This window comes from Panthera tigris, chromosome D4 (assembly GCF_018350195.1).
Source record: "Panthera tigris isolate Pti1 chromosome D4, P.tigris_Pti1_mat1.1, whole genome shotgun sequence".
NCBI lineage: Eukaryota > Metazoa > Chordata > Mammalia > Carnivora > Felidae > Panthera > Panthera tigris.
This window is the reverse complement of record NC_056672.1, coordinates 89,117,967-89,142,146: the sequence shown is the minus strand read 5'-3', so window position 1 is coordinate 89,142,146 and position 24,180 is coordinate 89,117,967. Positions and strand designations below refer to the sequence as shown.

General features: G+C 47.1%; 1 protein-coding gene across 3 annotated transcripts in view; it reads left to right on the top strand.

Annotated features, from left to right (window-relative positions):
* The window catches only part of MED27 (mediator complex subunit 27), a 199,516-nt gene that overhangs the window by 46,467 nt on the left and 128,869 nt on the right, over window positions 1–24,180 (top strand). For all 3 annotated transcript variants that reach the window (XM_007078840.3, XM_007078841.2, XM_042965190.1), the window contains exon 3: window positions 19,849–19,979. In XM_007078840.3, coding sequence (XP_007078902.1) covers window positions 19,849–19,979 — 131 coding nt within the window. The remainder of the gene's footprint in view (window positions 1–19,848; window positions 19,980–24,180) is intronic.

Here is a 24,180-nt window from a genome sequence, read left to right as displayed (position 1 = left end):
GACGTACCGCCCGCTCGAGGTGGGTGTGTATGTCTGTGTATGTGCGTGCGTGTGCTCCGGTGGGTTTACGATGCTGTGAAGGAGCTTGGCCACTTGCACAGGTCGTTTTCAGAGCTGAAGACTCCACACAAACCGTCCCCCCCTTTTTACAGTCGGCGATTTGACGGTCTGTAACCAACACCTATATGTCACGTCCCCCTCCCTTGGGCCTCTCTCTGTTGACCTGTGCTCGGAGCCAGACAGGAGTGTAGGGTGATGGCCACCGTCAGTGCCTCGTTAGGTCCTCTCTCTGAACCCGCTGCGTGCGGAAGGAGGAACCAGCCGTCCCCGAGTGAACTAGCACGTGAGATTGCGGAGACGAGGAGGGTGCCGCCGAGTGTCTTTATGGTGACATGGGAAGGACCCAAGCTGTCATTTGGAGATTCATTTCTCAGCCCCTGCTCATTTTTAGCCCTGTTTCGGACCTGGCAATGAGGCGTACCTTGTGATTCTTCTGCAGACGTTTCTAGAGAACATTTCTCAGGCTGCATCCTTGGACAGAGCTCCGCGATGGCATCAGAACGAAGGGCAGGCCTTGTTAGGAAACCGGTTCTTGGAGAAGTGAGAACCGGAGTTTGCTTTTCCGTTATAATCAGAGTAGACGCCTTTGGTGACCTTGAATCCTTGCGTCTGATACATTTTGATGAATTCATAATCTTGTTTTGTCCACGAATACTTTTAAACTCACATTCCCTTTCTCGCTTTAATCTAATAAAGGTAATCACTTGTTTTCTGTTTCAGATCTTTATATTTATGAGTCCTAATGATATGCCTTTGGGGAAGAAGGGAAAAATTCCTCCTGATTCTTGAGCTAGGGAGGGGCGGAGCAGCAAGCCACATTCCTTATTCCCATGTATTTAATAAAGGTTGCAGTGGTACTCATGGTTCCACATCTACTCATGCAAGGCTGTGGATTGGTGCTGTGTTGCTGCTTCTGAGATTGGCACTGTTATATTATTAATGGTGCTGATCGCACATGCCTCGCATTTAATATAGAACATAAGAGGCTCACCTGGCATGAATGAAAAATCTCAAATTGAAAGCGTAGATGTTATAAAATTTTTAAAGAAGGGAATGTGTTACGGTTGAACTTTTGAAGTAAAAATAGTGTATTTTTAATCACCAAGTTACGAACGCCCTTGGATTCCTGAGTGCGGAGGGAGGTCGGTGGGGAAGGAAGGAAGGTGTCTTCCCCTTACTTTTCTGCCAGACAGGATCAAGAGAATTGGGCAGAACGCGAAGGATCTAAGTTCCACTGACAGAAAGGGAAAACAAAGAGGAGCTCAGGAAGGCCGCCGTTCCATTATTAACTCATGGTTATGCCAGTGACGGCAGAGATCTCAGAACAGTTGGAGATTTATATACACAAATGCATGTGCTGAAATGCCACACTCTGATGACATTCCATGGAGGGTAACCTTTGATGATGAATTTTCTTGCCCTTTTTAGGGGAGTGGAAGGGGAGGTGGGTGGCACTTCATAAGACTCTAAATTTACCAAAGTTTTGCAAATTTAAATTTTCTTAGAAAAAATGTCAAATGATTGTAGATCCAAAAATGCCTTTGTTGGCATTTTAATGGTGATTTTTGAGCCCAGGTCCACAAGTGAAAAGGAAAGTGGTTTCGTTTCTTGGTAATACGGTATTGAATCTGAAGCCCCGGACCAAACATCGTCCCGGGAATCTTCATGATTTATATATTGTATGTGATCTTTTCTTAAACATTGTTAACCTGTGCCCTTTACAGACAATGGCGGGTCAGAAAATGTCAGGGGAACTTTGGATTGCTTTCATAGGCGTGTAAAGAAAATTATTGTCCTCAAAATCCAGAGGCTATGACGGGCATTCTTAAGAGAGTGACATGTTCAGAGAGACAGACACCATGCAGGAGACTGCTGCTTTTGGCGGGGTGGGGAACGAGGAATATTTGAGCAATGGTTTACTTCTAGTCCAGACCAGTTGCGAGGAAGAAAATGTGTTGTTGCTACCTGTCAGGCTGCTGTAGACGCCTATTTTCATTTGCTGGGAAGGCGAAATCTCAAAGCAGGAAGCCTTTTGAAATGCTTATTCACACTTAGACAATTTATCACAGACTAGAAAGAAGGCTCAGCGTGGGGTGCGATGCTAGGTTGTGCCCGCTGGGAGACTGGCCTCACTGCAAGGCTTAGGGACAGGGGGCAAGAGAGGCTTGGGTGGAAAAGAGCCATTTCCGAGAGCAAGTGGAACCAGGAGAACTGAGTGCAGCGGTGGGGGTCGGGACCCTCCCTCCTCCCCCCACCCCCAGATTTGCCCTGCCTCCCGAGACCTCTCAGCTCCCCAAGTAGCTCAGATCTGCAGCTCATAGCTTGTTCTGTACAAAATGTTATTTGCATAGGTGAAAATGAAAAAGTGTCTTCTCGTTCGTCTTATCCTTTAGGTCATTAAAAAAAAAAACAAACGGATTTAAGTGAAAAGAAGAGGAGAGACAGTTCTTTGGCAGAGCCGGAAGCGGCGTAACTATTTTCAACCCCTGTGTTTTGAAACAACATTGGTTACTTCGGTTCAGCTCTTTCAGAAAGAAGAAAAAAAATCAAATGTGTGGGCTCGATAGGTGGCTTTGCCAAATTACAGTCCAAAGTTGAGTTCGGAGTTGCCACATCCTTTCTTTTCAGAAAGTTTACTTTCTTGGTAAACACCGAATGAGAACCTATAAAAAGGAGCCTCGGAGCCATGATTTTGTTTCATGAGGCATAGACGGTCTCTCACGCCCCCGCGCGTCTCGAGAATTTTTCCATTGTTTTCCAGTTTTCAAGGTGGTTGCCACGCTCTTGGTCCTGATTTGAAGCCAGGGCTGGGTCGTTCGGGCCCTGGGGGCTGATGGCAGTGCGGTTCTCGGGTCACGCAGGCGACTTTGGCACGCGGCCCCGGATCAGCGCCTCGCCCACCCGTCCACCTCCTGATGGCAGTGCTCACCGGTGGCAAAAGCTATCCACGCCTCATTATTTCTACAACCTGAGCGAATTTGCAGATTAATTGACGTGTGGGAGGGAAGGCATCTGCTATTGTAAAAACCTTTAACTGTGGCGGTAAAACTTGTAATAAAATTAAGTGTTACTATAGGAAACTAATAGTCCCCAGGCTACGACACACGTTTTGTAGCGTGCAGGGGTTCGCACTCTCAGGACCTGCGTACCTTGGAGGCTCAGGTTTTTTTCCCCCCAGTATAATTCTGTGTTCATCAAAGGAACACAAAGGGGCGAATAAGGAATCCTGTAAGATTTGTAAGCCCAGCGTTAGTCCCTTGCCTGACTGTTCCACATGCTGTTCCCCCGAGGGAACTCTTCTCAAGTCTTGTGGCTGTTTCTTTGGATGCTTGCCCACATTTTTCAAAGTCGCTTGCTCAGACTGCTATTTTAGATATTGTCCGTTGAGCCCACGATGGAAGATAAGGATTTGACCTGGCTCTCCTATCCCACCTTCTTTCCGTCAGTTTGCTTTAACCGATAACTCAGTTTTTATATTGTCAGGACTGTGAGATGTTGCTTACAGCCGAGCCACGTAGTATACTGTGGTTGTCATTCCTTTTTGGGAAGGCTTGGGGTGGGGGGCTGCCTTGCCATTCAGAGTGTAGATGTGTCCCCCTGTTTTCAGCCGGCCCTGAGCCCTGAGCCCCTCCAGAGAGGACCCCTCCCGACTTCTGATAGGAGCAGCCATTTGGGTGTTTAGAAGAGACGTAACCAGTCCATCTGCTTTTTTTTTTTTTTTTTCCCCCTTGAATGTTTATTTATTTTTGAGACAGAGGGAGACGGAGCGTGAGCGGGGGAGGGGCAGAGAGAGAGGGAGACACAGAATCCAAAGCAGGCTCCAGGCTCCGAGCCGTCAGCCCAGAGCCCGATGCGGGGCTCGAACCCACGAACCGTGAGATCGTGATGTGAGCCGAAGTAGGACACTCCACCGACTGAGCCACCCGGGTGCCGCAGTCCATCTGCTTTTATCCCCACCCCACCCGGGCCCTCCAGCGTACCAGGTACCCCCACTCTCTCGGTCTTTGAGGATTCTGCAGTCCAGCCGAGCTCGCTCTTTGCTGATCTCTACCCTCTCGCTACCCCCGCCACGTGCAGGTTGAGTTTTCCGCATCCTCTCTGTGGAGGTGGTGCTGGCCCGCTGCTGCTTCCCGTCTTCTGAAATGGGGCCAGCCTCTCTTTCTGCTCCTGTCTCCTCCCTGCTCGCTGTGTCCTCATGGGCCGACACCCAGTGTTCGTCCCTTTGCTGTCATTTTAGTGGTTTGGGGAGGGAGTGGGGGTGAACGTGACTTCATTCTGCCGTGTTCACCATGAAGACCTCCGGCTCCTGTTTTAGATACGTATTTTGCTTTACTTTTATAACATCTTAACTTTGTGTTTCAAAAAGCACATTTTGATGCAGTGGGTTTATATTCCCCATGAAGGCCTCCTTTTCACTGCATGGTTCTGAGAAACGCGTGCAGACATTTGCACGTTGCTGATTCGAGATGGAGTAATGTGTCTCTCGGTCCCCGGTACGCTTTCTAAGAAGATCTGTCTGATGCTACTATTTCATTATGTAGCAGGCGGGAGAGATGATAAAATGCCAAGTTCTTGAGAAGAAAAGACTGACCTTTTTTCCCTCCTTTACGTACAAGCCGGCTTTGAAACCTCTTTCTCAGTGGAGCTCTCTTGTTATTATGGCTGTTAGCAGTTAGCTTTTCTGGAGTGTATAGTTGAGGGCAAGGGAACCTGGTGGGAGACAGCAGTGTTAAAAGCTGAACTTTTCAAAGAAGCAGCCACTCCCTTAGAATTAGCAGATGGGGGGACGGGAGAGCCAGGCAGCCAGTCCTCCGGTGAGGCAGTGCCGTGACGCTGTCCCTGCACAGAGGGTGGCTCTGGAGCCAGGGCAGACACCCTGCTTCTCAGGGCACTGGCCAGTGGCTGGCCGTCTGGAACAAACGCACGGCGTTACAGACCGAGTGTGTCCCCTGAAAATTCGTACATTGAAGTCCTGACCCCGTGTTGATTGTATTAGGAGGTGGGGGTCTTTGGGAGGTGATTAGGTTAGCCGAGGCCACGAGGCTGGAGCTCCCGTAATAAGAGGAGCATCCTTGTAAGAGGGAGGAGAGCCCAGTGCTGTTTCTCTCTGTGGACCTGCAAAGAGCACGTCGTGCAGCACACAGCAAGATGGCGGCCACGTGCAAGCCAGGAAAAGAGCCCTCACCGGAGGATCGGTCGGCCCCTGGATCTTGGACTTCCCAGCTTCCAGAAGTGTGAGAGATAAAGGTCTGTTGGTTAAGCCGTGTGGTCTAGAGTATTTTGTTGGAGCAACCAGAGCTGACGAAGGCAGCCAGGTAAAGCCTTTCACGTCTCTCCCTGTCCTTGAAAACCGGGCCCTTGGCCACCGATTTACGTGCTCTCTGCTTTTGGGGGATCCTTGTGTCTTCTGTGTGGGAAACGCAGCCCCCTGAAATCTGCCTTTCTGGACCCGTGCCACCTTCCGCTGCAGTTCACACACGGTAGCCCGCATCCCTTGATCTGCGACGCTGGGACCAATGCTCCCCTTCTTTTTCTCTTTTTTCTTTTGCGAGAGTAAATGCAAAATGCAGCTCACAGGCCCATTTCATACCTTATTAAAACATCATTTCCCCTGCCTCGTTCCCAGATTTCTGTGCTTAATCATAGAAAGGCAGCTTGTTCAAATATACATCATCCTTGTTTGGAAAACTCTGTTGGCTTGTCTTCCCTCCCACCCTCCTCCAAGTTTTGTAACCCCGTTCTTATTAAATATCATAACTTGCTCATTGGAGAGTTATTTGTAAACTTAATTAACTCTGTCAGTGTTTGAGTTAATTTTCTCCCTTTAATTTCTGCCTCCCCGGTCATGGTTTTCCATAGTCTGGCCTGTGTCCGTTAAAGACTTGGTAAATAGTTTTGAAATGCCAGTTGGTGATATATGGGCCTCTTTAACATTTCTTTGATTTATGTGCAGTGCTGTGGAAAAAGGCAAAGAAAGCAAATTATATGGCGAAAAATGTTGCCAATCTTCACTTTTTTACTCTTAGTTTTAAAAAGTACACTTATCAATCAAATCTGATGGATTTTCTTTTTTATGAAGATTGAAAATTTAACTATTTGAAGACTCCCAGAGTGCACGTCCTGTATTCGCTCAGTCGGGCGTAGCTGTGCCCGTGTAGGTGCCGAATTCTGAAGCCCTCTCGGGGTCTGCTGTTTGTCCCCGTGCTGCTCCTCCCACCGCTCAACCGCATGTGCCTCACACAGCCAGGTTTTCCACAGGAGCTGGGAAGACGGGAGCCTCTCGAATGTTGGGAGCTTCCTACATCCCTGTTGTAACCCCGAGCCTGTGCGGCCGGCCAACGAGGCCTGCGTGCTTCTGTTGGCCGGCTGTGGCGGGTCTCAGCTTTCCTTCTAGCATGTTCCTGCTGGGTCCCATGCAGAGGCGACTTCTTGACTCAGTCAGTGAGTCACAAGTACCTCGGAGACTGCGCTCAGGTTGTGTTCAGAGTGTGCGTCTTCCAGTGCTGATGTCAGGGTTCCCCCGCGGAGACTCGGATCCGGCAGATTTGATGAGGGAGCCTGCGATCTGTGTTTTTGGCAAGCGCTCTGCAGGTGATACCTTTGCTTGTGCCAGTCTCTGCTGAGAACCCCCAGTCCCACCCCTCCCCCATAGTCTACCGAACAGAGTCCACAGTAGACGTGAAAAATCCATACCATTGGGGAGTAATATGGATTTTTAATTTGTTTGGGCAGGGCGTGTGGGTCTGGCTGTGCACAGTTCCTGCAATGCCTGCAGGCATCGTCTGCGTGTTCTCTTATTTATTCATTCATTCAGCAAGTATTTCTTTACAACCATTTACACTGCTATAGTTCTAGGTGTTGAAGCTCTAGAGTGACTAGGATGGCCAAGGTCTCTGTCCTGATGGAGCATATTGGATTCTAGTGTGGGATGGGGGCAGGGGGGCGGTGAGGTCCGGGAAATACACACTAAACAAAGAAACAAACAGTTCCTATAAAACACCCAGTTGGGTCTACTGCTTTGACTACGACGAAGCACCATGATGTGCGAGCGAGTACCTAGAAGCTCCTGTAGTTTGGGTGGCCAGAGAGCGCTCTCGGGGAAGGTGAAGTGCAGGCTGAGACCTGCACTAGGAGAAGTCGGGCAGGCGTGCGGAGATCAGGGTAGAGTATTCCAGGCAGAGGGGGCAGCTAGTGAAGGGGGCCCTACGACGGGAGTGAGCGTGGGTGTTCTCGTAAAGGAAGCTGGTCAGAGTGGCAGGGGGGTGGGGACGGGGAGGGGGCAGCGTCGTGGGGTGGAGCAGTGGGTTCCAGAGAGGTGGGCTCTCATGCCCTGGGCCCTGCGACTCTCCAGACTGGCTGCGGCCACTAGGACCAGGGATGGGTGCCCGAGTCAAAGGCCACCAGCTGTTTCTGAGATGCAGGCCGGCGTGGGCGCTGTTCCCCCGGACCCCGCTCTCCACTGCATGGCCCGGGTTCACAGCTCCTGTTCCAGAGTTTTGGGGATCTGAATGTGTTTTGGATTTAGAGTATTTTGGATTACAGAAAGGTACTGTGGTTCATACAGCACATGTTACGTTTCTCCAGCAGGGTCTGGGGCAGCTCCCTGCAATCAAACATTGTGTAGCAAAATGTTAGACTAGTCACACACTAAGTGAGATAAATTAAGATTTAAATAGACTCACATCAGTTCGTGTCGGTTTTTGCTGTCAAAGGAGTTTTGGTGCTTACATTGAGGAGAAAGCTTTCGACGTTAAGGGCTTTTCTGTACACTTTTGTATTGTGGGAAAAAATGATGCTCTGTCCTGGCAGATCCCCGTCCCATCCTCTGTTTCTCCTGTGCGAGACACCAGCAGGCACCGGGTGGGTGAAAAGGTGTGCACGCGCGTGCGCTCACACACTCGCACGCTCACACACCCACACGGCGGCAGGCAAGGCCCGGGAGGGAACAGGGGGAGGAGGGCGGCAGGGGGTCTGCCGTGGACAGGACAGGACAGGAGCTCGGAAGGCACGGGCAGCGGTGGCGGGGAGCGTGGCTGGGAACTCTCGGAGCTTTTCCCTGAACAGTGGTTAAGCTGTGCTCCGGCTTCCCGAGAGGCCTGGCTGTGGACACGTCTCCAGTTTTCCCCGCTTCCCATGGAGCCAGCCGCACAGCAAACCGTTAGGAACTGAGTAGGATTGCTCGTCGCAGCCTGAAAAGGCCGAGCTGGGGAATGGGAATGGGGTGGGGGTGGGGGTGGGGGTGGGGGGCGGGAGAACTCCATCGCCTTCCCCTCCTTGTGGAGGAGACCTCGTGCGGGATTCAGAATCCCAAATTCCTACCAATCTTTGACATTTAGTTCAGATCTCTTGTCATGCTAGTTATGCATTCATTTGTTTAAAAAAATACTCCTTGGGAACACGTGAAATTCCGGAGAGGCCAAATAGCGTAGCGGGTACAGAGCAGGAACCCCGGAGCCAGGCCGTCTAGATGCCGCTCCTGACCCTGCCTCTTACCGGTCCTGTGATCTTGGGCAAGCCACTTGCCATCTGTGCTCCAGTTTCCTCATCTGTAAGATAGAGGTCATGGTACCTACCTCTTAGAGTGGTTGTACAGATTAATTCAATTACAGGAATTAGAATAACAGTTCACAGTGAGTCCTATATACACATTGGCTACTATTATTTTTTTATTAGGGTGCCAGGTGATGTTCTAGACACCGGGGGTATAGCAGTGAAGGCTGGGGAGCTCTGTAGAGCTCTTATCTGCTCTCGTGGAGCTTACATTCTAGGCAGATCTTGACCTTCTAAAAGCAGAGAACTTTTTTTTTTTTTTTGTATATCCATCCGTGTCTGGCACTGTCCTCTGCATCTTTCAGGCCATCTTGTTCTCAGCCAATATTTATTGAACACCTATGTAGGTGCCTGTGCTAGGCCTGTGGGGCTTATAAAATGATGAGACAGCTCTGGATGTCTTGGGGCATCCAGTTCAGAAACAGATTAAAGACAGACACACACACACAAATACCGTACTGATCAGCCCTGTAAAAGAGGTTTTAGAACGTCTTCTAGGCTGGCTTAAACAAGCTGCGACTCTTCTAGCCTCCTGTGCCAGGTACTTAGAGGAAAGGCAGCCTATTTATTGTGGATGAAAACGAAACATTGGATGTGGTGCCAGTTTCCTGGTCTTCGTTTCCTACCCCTGGTGCCAAAAGCTACTTCCCACGTCTGAGATCTTCTGGATGGATGTGGTTGGTGATAGATGTGCTGTTAACATTCCTCCTTGGACATTCCCAGCTGTGTGCTGCTGATCCCTAGTTTGGTTGCCGGGTTTGTTCTGCACTGCAGAATTTGGAAAGTTTGAGTAGGGCTTCAAACATCGCGAGAGGAAGTAACTTGCAAATCAAAGCAGGGGCTCCGCTCTCTTGTGGTCCAGCCGTCCCCGTATCCTCCCCCTCCTCAGATCCACCCAGAAATAGGCCTGTGTTTTGCTGGTCCATCTCCTCTAAGGTTTTTTTTGTCGGAAACAAGGCCTTCCGGTTACTGGCCCAGTCACCCTTGATACTTGGTCTAATTGTTAATGGCTCAACAACCTCAGCCTGTTGCTCATACTCACAGTTAACCTCTATGGAGTGTGTATTTTGTGCCAGTCATTTTGCTCAGCACTTTCATGGACCTAACCCCTCACTAACTTCAAGCCCCCGAGTGTGGTTTTGCTTAGGGAAACCCCAGATTGCTTCTAGAGGAACCAAGCAGTATTGAGTAGCCTTCCTACCCTAGTCATAGAGGAGAAAGATGAGGGGCTCCGGGAAGTTGAATAACTCACTCACGGTCACACACGGCCTGTGACTTACATCCAGACAGTTGACCACAAGCCTACATTCTCCATTAGATCAACAGTAGTAGAAATCATGCCTGGGTCACGTTGATCAGTAGAAAACTCACTCTGACCTGTTGTTCATTTTAAACCAAAAACATACCCTCTGTTACTAGGTATGATTTTGGGTTGTTTTTTTTTTTTATTCCAAAATAAAAGAAACCCTAGCCCTATATTTACCACAGGAAAATCCTAACACTTAGGCTAACATCTGTTTTGCTTTTGTTTTATACTTCTCATACTTTTATGGACTTGTAGACGGTCACAGCCAGAACTTAAACCAAGAGAAAACCTTCAACAGTCCTGTAAGAAGAAAACAAGGCCTGGGAGTCTGGAGAGAGACTTTGATCTTCCAGTCCTGACTACTTTGTGGCTTGCGTCAGAAATACTCTGTAACTCGAGTGTTTAAGGCATCAAGGGTGACTGGGCATTTAGGTTGTGTGTAGATTAAAAAGAACAATTTCCACACTGTGTTAGTAGGAGTCTCCCTGCTAATCCTCTGTATTGCTTTTCTCTTTCTTTCTTTCTTTCTTTCCTTTCTTTCTTTCCTTTCTTTCCTTTCTTTCCTTTCTTTCCTTTCTTTTCTTTCTCTTACAGTGTTTCCACAAGCCTTATGCAGTTGTCCTCGATTTTATTGAGGGTTTTATTCTGAGTCAGCCGAGAGCCATGACCAGTGTGATGGATTCTCCTGAATTGTACAAGAATTGAGTTGGGGTTCCTTCTCAATGTAGCTACTCATTCAGAACAGCCTGTAGGGTGCATTGTTCTCTTTTCCATTACCATTACCGTTTTATGATCTGACGTGTGTAGGGAAACAGTTTTTGATTAAAACGTGGGTTCTGATCAGTTTTGTGAAAATTCAGTCATTCTGGCATTGTTGGAAGAGGTGAATTTCTGGGTGTAGTCACATCTGGTCATCACAAGATCAGCTCTGTCTTTGTCCACGGCATGCTGGGCACTGTGTTTAAGGCTTTTGCGTATATCCTATCTAATTCCTACAGCTGTTCTCCACCTTCTCCACTCCTGCTCTCTCTCTTTTTTTTAAAATCTTGCTTATTTATTTATTTATTTATTTATTTATTTATTTATTTATAGAGCATGTGCATGTGTGTGAACAGGGGAGGGACAGAGAGAGAGAGAGAGAGAGAGAGAGAGGGAAAGAGAGGATCCCAAGCAGGCTGCGCACTGTCAGCACAGAGCCCGATGCAGGGCTTGAACTCATGAACTGTGCAAGATCATGATCTTAGCCGAAACCAAGAGTTGGACGCTTAACCGACTGAGCCACCCAGGGGCCCCTCTCCTCCTGCTCTTTTCACTTTGTCGGACATTGTAGTTCTGGATCTTAAAGTCCATGATCCCATGGCTCCCTGTTTCCCCTTCTCCTTCCTAGTTTTCTCTGCACTACCTTTCCTTCTTCCCCACCTCTTCCTACTTCCTATCCCAAGTAAGCCAGGGGTGGAGGGAGGTCAGACCAGATCCCTGACTGACAGCCTGTTGCCTCCCCGGCTGACAGTCGGCTTCTGGAAGGAAGTGGGAGAAGCTGATGGGGGCCGCGTGTGATGGAAAGGAACACGGTGCTGGGAGCTGAAATGAGCACTTGTTCACGCTGGCAGATGGTAGAGTGAAGCTCCAGCTAAACCTGAGTGAACTGGAAGGTGCATTGGAATCACTTCTATTGCCCAGAAGAGAAGCTGATAATACTCTAATCAAAATTTCGTGTTTATTGTGATGATCATTTAAAGAAATCATCTTTACTGGTTTCTTGACTGAAATCTATTTAGTGATAACTGGGCAGATGATGAAGACTTGGCATTCACAGTCTAGATTTGGGGTACACAAGGGTCCAGTGGTTTTCATTTTATTCATTTCTCAGTTGATCTCCCCCATCCAACCTTTTAGAGGAGGCGCAAGGTAAAGAAATACCCCGGGATAGATGCGTTGTATGGGAATATTCAGCTGTTCCCCCATGCCTCCCCTATGAGTGTTTGGGAAGAGTAGCAAACAAGGTATTTTGGTATGTCCGTAAGCGTCCCGCGCCCATCAGGCCCCTAGTGCTCTCGGTTTCTGCTCACACCGGGAGGTGGACACCATGGAGAGCCTCTTCCGCACCCCTCAGTATAACTGCCTCGGTCGGAGACTTTTAGTGACTAGGAAGATGTTTGCACTTCATAAGTATATTTAAATTTCACCAACGTTGATTTTTATATTCGGAAGTCAGGTTCAGAACTGCATTTTCTTAAGAGAAATATTTATAACATCCTAGAATTTTAATGTTAGAAGGGGCCTTAGACATAAGCCTAGCCTCCTTTTTTAGACTTTCGTTGTAGGCCTTTTGTGTGCATTTAGAGATGAGTGTTCAGCATTTCTGGTGGAAGCATAGAATTCTGGGATGTGCCATTCTTCCCTCCACCTCCTTTCTTTGGTCATAACAGAGGAAGTCAGGCACACGTTCTGTTTTTGTTGAGTATATAGTGTGTAAAAGGGTAATTGTTCTGGGCTGGTTCAAGCTTAGTTGGAGACAAGGACGTGATGACCCTTCTGCCACGGACGTTTTCCTCTAACAGGATCACAGGGAACAGGAATGTCCTCTCATTGTCACCGTGCTTTTATAATCTGTTAGGATTCTCTCGTTGGGACCTTGTCACATTTTGCCTTAATCTGAATTATGTTTCTGTCTGCATTTTAAGTGATGATCTTCCTTTATGACCCTGTATGTTGCTCTCTAGGACTACCCTGGCTGGGTAGGTTGAGGGCCTGGTCTGAGGTTTGAGGGGAGTAAGTAACAGAGACAGAGAAATGCAGATCCTGGTGTACCCTTGCCTGTTGTCTTTCCTTCGTTGCTTTCTTTTGTCTTTTTACTCTCTTCCTTTACCCGTAGTCCCCACGGTGGCGGTTTCCTCCATTTTTAGCCACGTTGACTGTTTGCTTCGTTGGTGAGTCTGCTCAGATGGATGAGTGAGATCTCTTCCAGCTGATTGGCATCTCTGAAGTGTGATAACGCGCATACAGCTGTCGTGTAAACAGGAGAAGTTGTGGAGAAAGGCCTATTAATAAACGTGTGAGTTCTGGGATGAACTAGAGGCCATCGTAGACGGCCCTGAACATTACGGAGGTTTCGGAAAGTAAAAGCCTGCTCCTCGTCCTCTTTATCTGCTTCTTTGACAGTTTGTGAAGTTTGGACATTTGAGGGTTGGTGTGCAGGAAAAACGAAACCCACATGGCATTTAGCATGTAAATGATGCCACAGTCGGGCCCGAGCAGAGCTCTGACTCGGGTCCTGCCGTCCTGGTAATTGAAAGGCCTGAAACCCAGCTTCCCAGCGGGGAACAAATAGGCAAATAAATTGGAGGCTTCCTTCTTATGGTTTATTGATGCTGTTTTGACCAAGTAAAAAGATCATTTACCCATAAACGTTCAAATCTAAAGTTGTTTCCTTTTCTTTTCTTTCTTTCTTTCTTTTTTTTTTTTTTAATATTGGCTATTTGAAAGAAGCGTTAGGAGATAAAAGGAGGAAAGAAGCTAATACCATTATCTAATATTTAGATAAAACCCCAAGCAAAACAATTAGATTTATAGTATTTTTCTGTCGCTGTTTTCCTTGGCGCAGATAATAACAGTCAGGCTTGCTTGTTTCTGTCCTTAGAGTTATGTTCAAAAGAAGAATCAGAGCATTATCGTAATACATGTTTTTTTTCTCATTAGCTGGAAACAAAATATATTGCAATAATGAGGGGCAAAGGTCTTGCAACTCAAAGTAGCAGCAAAGTGTGCCTGGTGTTGCACAAATATTGGTTCTCGTTTAATGCTTGAGGGGAAATGGGTGCAGGCTGAGAATCTCAGATTAGCCCCTGCCGCACCCTGCCACATAACGTGCATTCCAGCAGTGTGGGGTGTAACTTGACCCACGCGTTCTGTGTCCTGAGGTCACGGCCGTGAGCTTTGGCGTGTTCTCTCGTGTCCTGGAAGGACTTTCAACATACTCATGCCAACCAGTGCTGGCTGTTCTGGCCAGTGATCTGCAGGGGAAGTGACACTGCATGGCTAATATCCCTGCTTATTGCCGTCACGATGTGTTACACACCTTCTCAAAGAGAATCCCCAGGTTAAAACAGATGATCCGTGTGGATTCTCCTGGACAGTAAGAGAACGTATAAAAATCTATTAGGCCGTAGCACAATTGCCCCATCACAGAAGGATAGCAGAGATGCCAGGAAGGTTAAATGCGTTATTGCCGAGGGTAGAATCTAGATTTTTGGACAATACTGAGGTCTCTTGATTTCTTTTCTCCAAGGTTTTAGCCATGAATGATACTAAAACCTTAAAATGGTAGAATTTAGCACTTCCCCAAACTCCCCACTTGAGACATGACTGGAGTCTGTCGAAGGGAAGAAAGACCACGTGGCATGTCAGTGCGTGAAAGGGTCGGCCTGAGGGGAGCAAACCAGCCAGCAGACCCCAGTGATGCTAGCTAACACCAGGCTCCGCGAGCACAGTCTCATTCCCGGGCTGGGAAGAGCCACTGTGCCCTCCTGCTGAAGCAGAGGGGACACATGTCGGGTCTTCCAGTTAGAAAGCTGCAGCGCACTTAGCGCCACCGGAAAAAGACATTGGAGGGGAATCCTGACTGGCCTACCTCCCCCTCAGCACAGTGTGACCTTGGGCCAGTGACTTCTCTAAGCCCGAGTCTCCTTTCCCGCACAATGGGGATGGAGGGGAGTGGAGGCTGGTGTCTCCAAGGCCCTTCTCTGACATTAGAATTCTGTGATTTGAAGTAATCTGAGTACAGTCCCTGTAAGATGCCTTTTCCTGAACTCAGGCCTGAAGAGGGGTTTAGATACACCCCCCCACCCCCCCACCCCCCGCTTTTGGCAGTTGGTAGAGGAGGAAGGAAGGGGTTCCTTGTGGCTCTGCCGTGGCAGTGAGCACCTGCAGAGCAGTGTGTTTGCTTCTGTAAGTGGCCAGCCTTCAGGGGACTGTCTGATGGCACCATTCTGCTCCCTAGATTGGCTGCAGTGACAAGGCCAGGCCAGGCCATAGCAGTTTCTCGAATCTGCTAATCCACTTACCACCTGACAAATTCAGTAGTGCACTATCCTGGATACACTTTGCGAATACAGAGTAATCAGTACCAAGGTTTGCACCCTCAAGAAATGTCTCCCCTGGTGGCCAGCTTCGCGTCACTCCTGGACCAGGAAATAACACAGGCTGCCTTTCCAGGCTGCCCGGTCTCAGTGCTCAGAGAAGGGAAACTGGCCTGGAGGGCTTGGGGGAGGAGATGGGGGGCTCCCTAGCCTCTTGATCTCTTCCTCTCCTCCTGTGGGCCCTTGTCTAAGCCAGCCAGAATTTAACTTAGTTCTTACTCCTTACCCAAAGGGTTTAGTTACCGAAGTGCCAGGGTGGCTTCCTAGCGGTCGTAGAAACTTACATGTAATTATACATGAAGTGATTTTTAAAGATAACGTGAACTACGCCCTAAGGTTACGAGAAATTTTTTTTTTACACCCCCTCCCCCCCCATCCCTCAAAAGAAGCCTTTGGTGAATCTTTGAAAAGGAAATCATGATTTTCACAGTGGGGAGAATCCAACCTTGGTTGACCTGGCTGATGAATTTTGAGAATTTTGAATGTCAGGTTTTCTTAAAGTGGGATTCAGGCCATATGGCATAGGTAGGATAATGCTGGGAATGATAGATGCTGCACCATGGACCGCAGGGAGGTTTCAGCAGACATCTCAGCCTTTAAGTACTAGGCCTAATTGAATGCCACTGGCTTAATTAGTATATTGAATGTGATAGAGGTGATGGCTTTGCTTCTGTTTTCTCCTCAAACTTCTGTCCATTGCAAAACTTATCCTTTATCTGTTTTGGAGCAGATAGAAACATTGAGAACAATGTGGAGGACAGTGAGCCACGTGGAGAGCCAACCAGAGGAGGTCATTGCTCATCTGGTTTTCTGAACCCAAGATTTAAGTCAGAAACTTTGCATTTGAATCCTGGTTTCTACAATTTAATAATAGTTCCTCCCAGTATGTGTTGTTATTTGTAATTTGAAACATATTCAAGCTAATTGAATTTAGGCGTCAGTAGACTTGTTTAAAAGCAGGTTCTGTAAAGAATGAGGCTATCCGGGAGAAGAGGGTTGTTGAGTTTGACGCATGAAATTGGGGGGGACATTGCCTCACCACCGTAGGGTGAAGCCAGATGCCCAGGTAACTGCTTTAGGAAGCCAGAGGAATGACACTCCAGTGCTAGAGGAGAAGATGTGATGCCTGTTTTGTCGAGAGGGAAGGGAGGGAGGTGTGTGACATCACACAGCTCTTGTTAGTAGCAGGGTCCAGTGGCGCATGCTTAAAGGGGACGCCGATTACAGAGGCTGTTGGTCTGCACGTTAGGGTTTACAAGGACCTTATCTGACAACACTCGGCATTGTTGCCTGATCAGTATCCCTAAGAAGACAGTGTTACTTTAAAGAAAATATCCAGGAGGTCAAAGTTTTCCTGATTCCAAGAGGTGTTCTCCCCAGCTCATTACGAGTTGTTGAAATTTCCCCAGGTTTAGAGGTAATTAGTAGACATAATTGATTCGAAAGGGCTTTAGGTTGAGAACCTACCGAAAAGTCCGAGGTCGGTCGTGGAAAACAGGAAGTTGACGGTAGCTGCAAAATTGCAACTGAGAGAAATGTTCTCCAAATTCAAACAAGCCTTGAAAAAGCTGTTAACCACAGAGTGGCAATTTACCAGTAAATAAATACTGGCCACACAGACATTCCCATTCCCCACAGCCATGAGATGTGGGAGTTAAAAAGAATGGATTCTTTTATTTCTCACCCTCTTTCATTTTATTCTTGCTCGTTAGTGGAGAAACGATCTTGGACAGGAAAATCACATTAGAACTTTGATAAGTTGCTTTTTGAAATAGAGTTGTTTCCATGCCACAGACATTTGGAGCAAAGTATGTTTATTGAAATATATTTTTATAGAAAATATTGCAGAACCTGTAATTGAAAACTTATGGCAGTATTTCGGGGAGTGATATGTTCTTAATGTTAATTTGTGGATTCGCTCTGAACTCCCTTCTGCTGTTTTAGAACCATTGGCTGAGTGAATGTTTTCCAAGAGTCTTTTCAGATCTAAACTGTGTTTCATGGAATGGAGTGTTTGGTGCTTAAATAATGTATAAATCCAGTTGGACAGAATCTGCCTGTCCGTTTTATTAACTTTGACCTTTCCTCCCATTATAAAGATGGTTCGGTAAATATTTAATGGGCCCCTTATAGATCTTGCCAGTCGGAGCTGTGTTCCTGGAAACTGGGATACGTATATATGACTAACAAATGTCGCTTAATCACTATGAGTCAGCTTTGAAGGGCAGGTTTTGTTTTTTTGGGAAGGGGAGTCTCTGTGTGCTCTTAGAGGTGCACTGTATGTTAAGAGTGCCCAAGATGGCAGAAGGTTTAAAGGAACCCTTTAAAAAGAAAGCAGCGAGCATGCATTTCTGCTGTTTTGGGGGTTTTTTGTTTGTTTGAGCAAATGATCAAAATGATGCCAGGTGGGCAAAACCACGCTGCCACTCTGCATAGTTAGCAGGACTCTGCTGCTGAAAGAGTCAGCAGGGCCGGAATGGCTGAGCTTGCGTGGGCCCTAATAAGATACAGAGAAGAAGGAGAGCCAAAAGGAGAGACGATGCCTTGAGCCAGGAAGGGACCCCTGCCAAGCTGTCTTTCCCTTTAATTCCATAAAGCCCCATGCATATTGCACTCATTGCAAATTCTGGTGGGGAGGATCGAAACCCAAGTAGCTGACATTTTGAAACATTGTCTTTCAAACTTGTACTGTCCCTTGCTTCCATTGATTTCCCATTTAAGAAATCTGTCCGAGAAAAACAAATTTGAGCAAAATTCATTGGTCCAAGATGAGTTGTTAGAGCCAAATTATGCCCCCCCCCTTTTCCACCCTGAGAAGAACTCCATTTTTATTATGAATGTGATATATCTTTGTCTTGTATTGTTCAGCCATGAGGCTCCCACAGCAAATCGACCAAGTAAATCAAGAGCCTGTTAAAAAGCAATATGGATGCTCCAAACGCAGACATTTCAGTCTTACTGGGTCACTGGATATCTTCATTTTTTATAGCCACTTTCAAGAAGCAGATCATTTCAATTGGTTTTCTTTTCTTTCACTCTCTATTTGTGTGCAGCCCGGTGGCTTTAGGTGAGGCCATTTATTTTTCTGAACGTTATTACCCTTTGCATCCAGGGCCCAGCCCCTTTGATATGGTGGTCACCACTTTCATTACCATGAACTGTAGGGTAGCTGACTCTGCAAAGGAAATCTATGCCTCGGAAGAGCATTTTGAAAAGACATTGATTCAGAGCTTCAGAGTGAATGACTATTTGTATGTTTAGTTAATTCTAAATAAATGTTTGAAAGACCTTGCTTAATTTGGGAAGGGAGGAAGAAACATATTGGATGTTATAAATGGTCTCAATCCAAATTCTTAGCTTGGCATTTTCACATTTGAATGTTTTATTTACATCTGTTCAAAATTGGGATACCTTTCAAGGATAATTTTATTATAGAGAGATTGATGACAGCTCTTACAATCTAAAACACAAAAGTATGGGATTAGAAAAGGAAGATAGCAATCATTGTCACATGTCAGATTGGATATCAGCCTCACTTGGCAAAGAGGGAGGATGATGAGTGGTATTTTAAAACAAAAGCTCCTGCTGGTGAGATTTGGGGGTGGCGGGGGGGAGACTGACTACACTGGGGCACGAGGGAACTTTCTGCAGTGAAGGACGTTATCTGTACCGTGATTGGGGGGGGGGGCAGTTTCACAGGTATATACATGATCAAAACTGCTCAAGCTGTACGCTTAAAACGTGTGCATTTTATTTCATGTAAATTGTAACTCAGTAAAGTAGATGTTTTTCTCCAAGTCCTGTCTGGTTTAGAATTAGGCAGCATTTCTTCTCTTTTCCAATAGCGAAATTAAGGCCTAGAGAAGGAAAATGCCGTGTCCCGAGCGGTCTGTCCAGAACAAAGCAAAGGATACAGGCCCACTTCCAGAGCCCGCTTAGAGTGTTTGGCCTCCTTAGCAATTGTTCCGATTGCGTTTATACAGAGTAAAATGAACTTCTCCATCCACTTCCCTTCAGTGAGCCTGGACCCATTTGTATACTGGGCTGTGGGCTATACCCAGGAGCCTGTCCTGAGGATTGACACTTGTCTCTCCACCACTGGGAACAGTGGCCCAGCGGTTCTGAAGGCTGAGGCCGACCTGTGCTGCGTTCCGTATAGGTTTGTGATAAGCCACGCTGTGCTCCCGGTCTACTCGAGCAGACCACCGAGTTACGTGGCTTTTATTGTTAGCAAGAGTTCCGAGAACTGATTTGTCTTTAAGGAATCCCTCAGGATCTTATTATAAAAAATGACATCGGCTGTAGAAAACCATTTATCGAAAGCACGTATGAATAGTAGTGAAAAAATAAAGAAGAAGGTAACAGTGACCTGGGTTCTACTACTTAGGAATATACTGTTAACATTTAAGAGACCACCTTTTTACATGCCTCTTTGTTGACAGTGTAACCTGTATCCTAATCACCAAAATGGTGCTGTAAAGTTCTTTCCGTTATCTCAGCCAGGTTCCCGGCTGTTGATGGCCACTCAGATCGCTCCCAGTTTCTCATCATTATGTAATGCTGTGCCCAACAGCCTTGACCACGTTTCCTTTCCTGTTTGTCTCGTCCCCTCACAAATACGTTCCTTGAGGCAAAATGTTAGTAGCTGTATCTGCGGTGATTTGAAATGTTCTCAGGTGGCGGGGGGGGGGGGGGGGGGGGGGTGATATATCAAGTGTCGATAGTTTCACGGCCTTTGTCCTCCTTTTACCAAATGTCATTTTTCTCCCCTTTTCGCTCCGCTTCTCTCTGCAGTTGCAGTACCACGCGGGCCTGGCGTCTGGCCTTTTGAACCAGCAGTCGTTGAAACGTTCTGCTAACCAGATGGGGGTATCGGCCAAGCGCAGACCAAAGGCCCAGCCCACCACGCTCGTCCTGCCGCCTCAGTGAGTAAGGGGTTTGCGAAAGCCCTTCCGTCCTGGGTGAGCTCTACTTGGTGCTTGGTTTTGGCCCACGGAAAGTTATTTTTGTGAGATCGTTCCTTCTTTTGAAAAAGGGCTCCGCTGAGATTAGAAACCGAGCGTGCGGGTAACATATCTTGTATAGATCTCAAGTGAAGCAGTTATGACACCGTTCGTAAATGACATATTTGGTGCGTGGTTCCCCCCCACCCCCCCACCTGGGATTGTAAGATACCTTACAGCCTTTTATTTATTTCCCCGTCACGTTCCCAAAGTTGGCAGAGCCGAAAGTACGGCTGACGAGACAGCTGAGGAGCACGTTTTGAGAAAGCTGGAGGCCACCTAGAAATCTGGGAGAGCTGGGATCAGAGTCGTGCTGGGCTCACTTGCCCGTTTTTAAGCGAGTAAAATACGACCCCTTCTTTTTCCTAGTAGGAGAGATGAGAGAGACTGTAAGGTTGAGAACACGTGCGGCCTTCACACAGGTGTCCACCCACATCGGGCCGCGTGGCCACCACGTCCGGGATCCCTTGAGGGCTCCTCCCCGGGCTCCCAGTCGGCACACGTGCTGCCTCCCTACCCAAGTTTAACACTGCTCCACCTTCTGGGGACGGTTACGTTTACCTGTTCTTGAACTTTGTGTACATGGAGGCACACGACACATAATCTTTTGTTATCATCTCTTTTTCACTCCACGCAGTGTCTGTTGGATTCAGCCAGGTTGTTTGTTCTTTTTTGTTGCTCTCTCGAATATGCCACGGGTGATTCATCCGTTTCCCGGTTGGGTTGTTTTGTGCCAGAAGCCCTAGTGGATGAAGGCCAGGCTCACCCAATGTGGAATCAGAAATGCAAACACACCAGGGGCTCCTGGGTAGCTCGTTGGTTGAGCGTCTGACTCTTGATTTCGGCTCAAGTCATGATCTCGCTGTTCATGGGCTCGAGCCCTGCATCAGGCTCTGTGTTGAGCCTGGAACCTGCTTAAGATTCTCTCTCTTGCCCTCTGCCCCTCTCCCCCTCATGCTCACACTCTCTCTGTAAAAAAAAAAAAAAAAAAAAAAAAGGAAAGACAGAAAGAAACGTCAACACACCAGTCTTTGCTCATAGCTTTTCTGTGAGCGCACACGCTCCCCGTAGAGAGGCGGTACTCCCAAATGGCTTGGCTTGGACTCTAGACACATTCCCTAGCCTGTCCTGCCCTCCTGTTGTACCCTCTTTTGGTTACATCCTCAGTTACAAACTACACTTGAGACCTTGAACGATGCGGGGGTTACGTTACAGGCACAAAGAGCTGGATATAACTTTTGGCTCCCCCAGCGCTTAACCACTGATAGGCTGATACCGACCGGAAACCTACAGATGACATAAACAGTCGACGAACACTGATTGTATATGTTAAACGTATTATATAGCCTCACGGTAAAATAAGCTAGAGGAAAGAAATTTTATTAAGAAAATCATAAGGAAGAGAAGATACGTTCACGGTACCGTATTGGAGAAAAAGCCGCGTGTAAGCGGACTCAGGCACTTCCAACCTGGGTTGTTCAAGGCTCAACCAGACTTTTTAAAATTTCCAGCCCTGAGCAGTGTTTGCAGGTAAGACTCGGTTGTTTGCCTTTACACAAGATCTCTTCTCTTTTCTTTTGGAGGAGCAAATATTTATCATACCTACTGTCTGCCAGGCACTGTCCTAGGCTGTGGGGACCCAGTCATGAGCAACACAGATGTGGTCCCACCTTCCTGAAGCTTTTTGTTTGCTGGGGGGAAAAGGCCAAACCAAACAAAAAGCACCCCCAAACAAAGTAACAAGCTCACATAATAATTTCTGGTTAAGATTGGTGCTTAGAAAAGACGATGTAGGGTGGTAAGGGGTGGGAGCGGGGGAGACCGCTTAGATCAGGAGGTGGGGGGGGGGGGAGGTCTGAGAAGGCCTCTCCGGGGAGGAGACATTTGATGGAGAAAGGCCAGTGGAGAACTGGGAGGTCACTGGGGATGCCTCTGGGGGTCTTGTCCCTCCCCGGTGGACACTCACACCACCCCTTCTAGGATTTTAGGGTTTTCTTCACAATTTAATGTTTGCTTCCAGGATAAGATGAACGGGACCAACCATGCACAGGTGCGTGTTCCTCAGAGACTTTCAGGGATGCCAGACCGAGGGTTTTTTCCTCTTTGGCAGAAAGCTTCTTTTCTAAATTTTATTTATTTATTTTTTAACGTTTGTTTATTTTTGAGACAGAGAGAGACAGAGCATGAAGGGGGGGGGGGGTCAGAGAGAGAGGGAGACACAGAATCTGAAGCAGGCTCCAGGTTCTGAGCTGTCAGCACAGAACCCGACGTGGGGCTTGAACCCACAGACTGTGAGATCATGACCTGAGCCGAAGTCGGGCGCTCAACCGACTGAGCCACTCAGGCGCCCTGGCAGAAAGGTTCTTAAGGAACATTATCTGTTGTTTCTTGTATGTTGATTTGGTGATTCTGCCAGTCTCCAACTTTCAGTCCTCTGTAGTCTAATGGGCCTTGTAACTTGTCATTTTCCCCACATGGATTGTCTACTGAGGCAAGATGTTTGGCGAGAAGTGAAAGACTTTCTAATGGTCCCATAAGACTGGAGCCAAAAAGTGTTTGTTGCCGACTCTCTCTTGACAAAAGTCAGCTCTTAACCCATCTGTTCGCCATTTGTTAATTTGCATCGGCTTGAAACCTGTTTACAGGTGACGTGCTATTATGAGGACACTTAGAAACTATTTTCAGCACCGAGGCAATCAACAGACTCTGTTCTCATGCCAAAAAAAAAAAAAAAAGGTGTTCACAACTGTCATTATAAATTTATAATAAATCACTCAAAATACTTAGTTTCAAAGAGAACAGTGGTTACTGTGTCCTAAGAATACAACGTTGGAATGATTTCCTATACTTAGTAGCCTGTTTCCTGTGAAAATTGACTGCCGCCTTTTCACATCATTGAGCTTTTGGGGCTCATGTTATCCTGGATCCCTTCAGAGACCTGTCCACTAGTCAGGATCTATATCTAAAGGACATTCAGTGCCTTTTTATTGAGCGCCTACTATGTGCTACTTACTGTGTTAGAGTCAGGAATAGAAATACCAATAAGACATAGCTGCTGGACTAATTGAATTAGAAAATATTTTAAAATGAAAACATAGGCCACTAATAATATATATATATATATATAGAAACCAAAGATTACAAAAAAAGGAAAACATAACAATACTGTCACCCTGAGAAAGTTATTGTTAAGGTTTTGATGGATATTATTCTCGACTTCTACGCATATATAATTTTTAAAAACAAGAAACAACCTCCAAAAAGGGTTGTATTGTAATGTCCCATATCACATCTCCACACTTACTGAGCGTAGCTGTTAGACATCAGTGTGATTTTGCGGAACATAAAATTTGCATATTAATCATACACGTTATGGTTGTATTGGGAAGAACACTACTGATTATAACATTTTTTTTTTTTTGTTTTGTTATAAGCACGACATGACCATAAACTGACTTTGTCATTAGGGAAATCCCTTATAAAACAACACCCACATCTTCCAGGGCTGGCTGCATTAGCTATCTATCGCTGCGTAACAAATCACCCCAAAACGTGTTAGTCTGACAGCAGTAAACATAATCTCTCACGTGTTCTGTGGATCAGGAGTCTGAGAACGGCGGACTGGGTGGTCCTGGCTCAGTCTCTCATAAGGTTGCAGTCAGATGTAGGCAGGGATGCAGTCATCTGGAGGTCGGACTGAGGTTTGAAGGTCTTGTCCACGGTGGCTCCCTCACGTGGCAGGCACGTTGGTGCCGGCTGTCGACAAGAGACCTCAGTCGCCCTCCACAGGACGCTTGAGTACCCTCATGACTGCAGGTGACTTGTCCCCGAATAAGCCATCTAAGAGAACGAGAGCCAGGAGGGCTTTATCCTTTTTATGACCCAGCCTCAAAGGCACAGCATCCATTCCGCCCCATTCTGTTGGTTAGGAATGAATTTCTAGGTCTCCTGTCCGAGGGGAGGGGACGAGGCTTTCCCTTTTGAAGGAAGGAGTGGAAAGGATCTGAGGACGTTATTTTAAAACACACCTCAGTTGCCAATGGAGAGAATCCTTGCACAGAGGGAGGAATGGCTGAGCCCACAGGAAGCCCCGTTCACTTATTTACTCAGCAAATATTTTCTC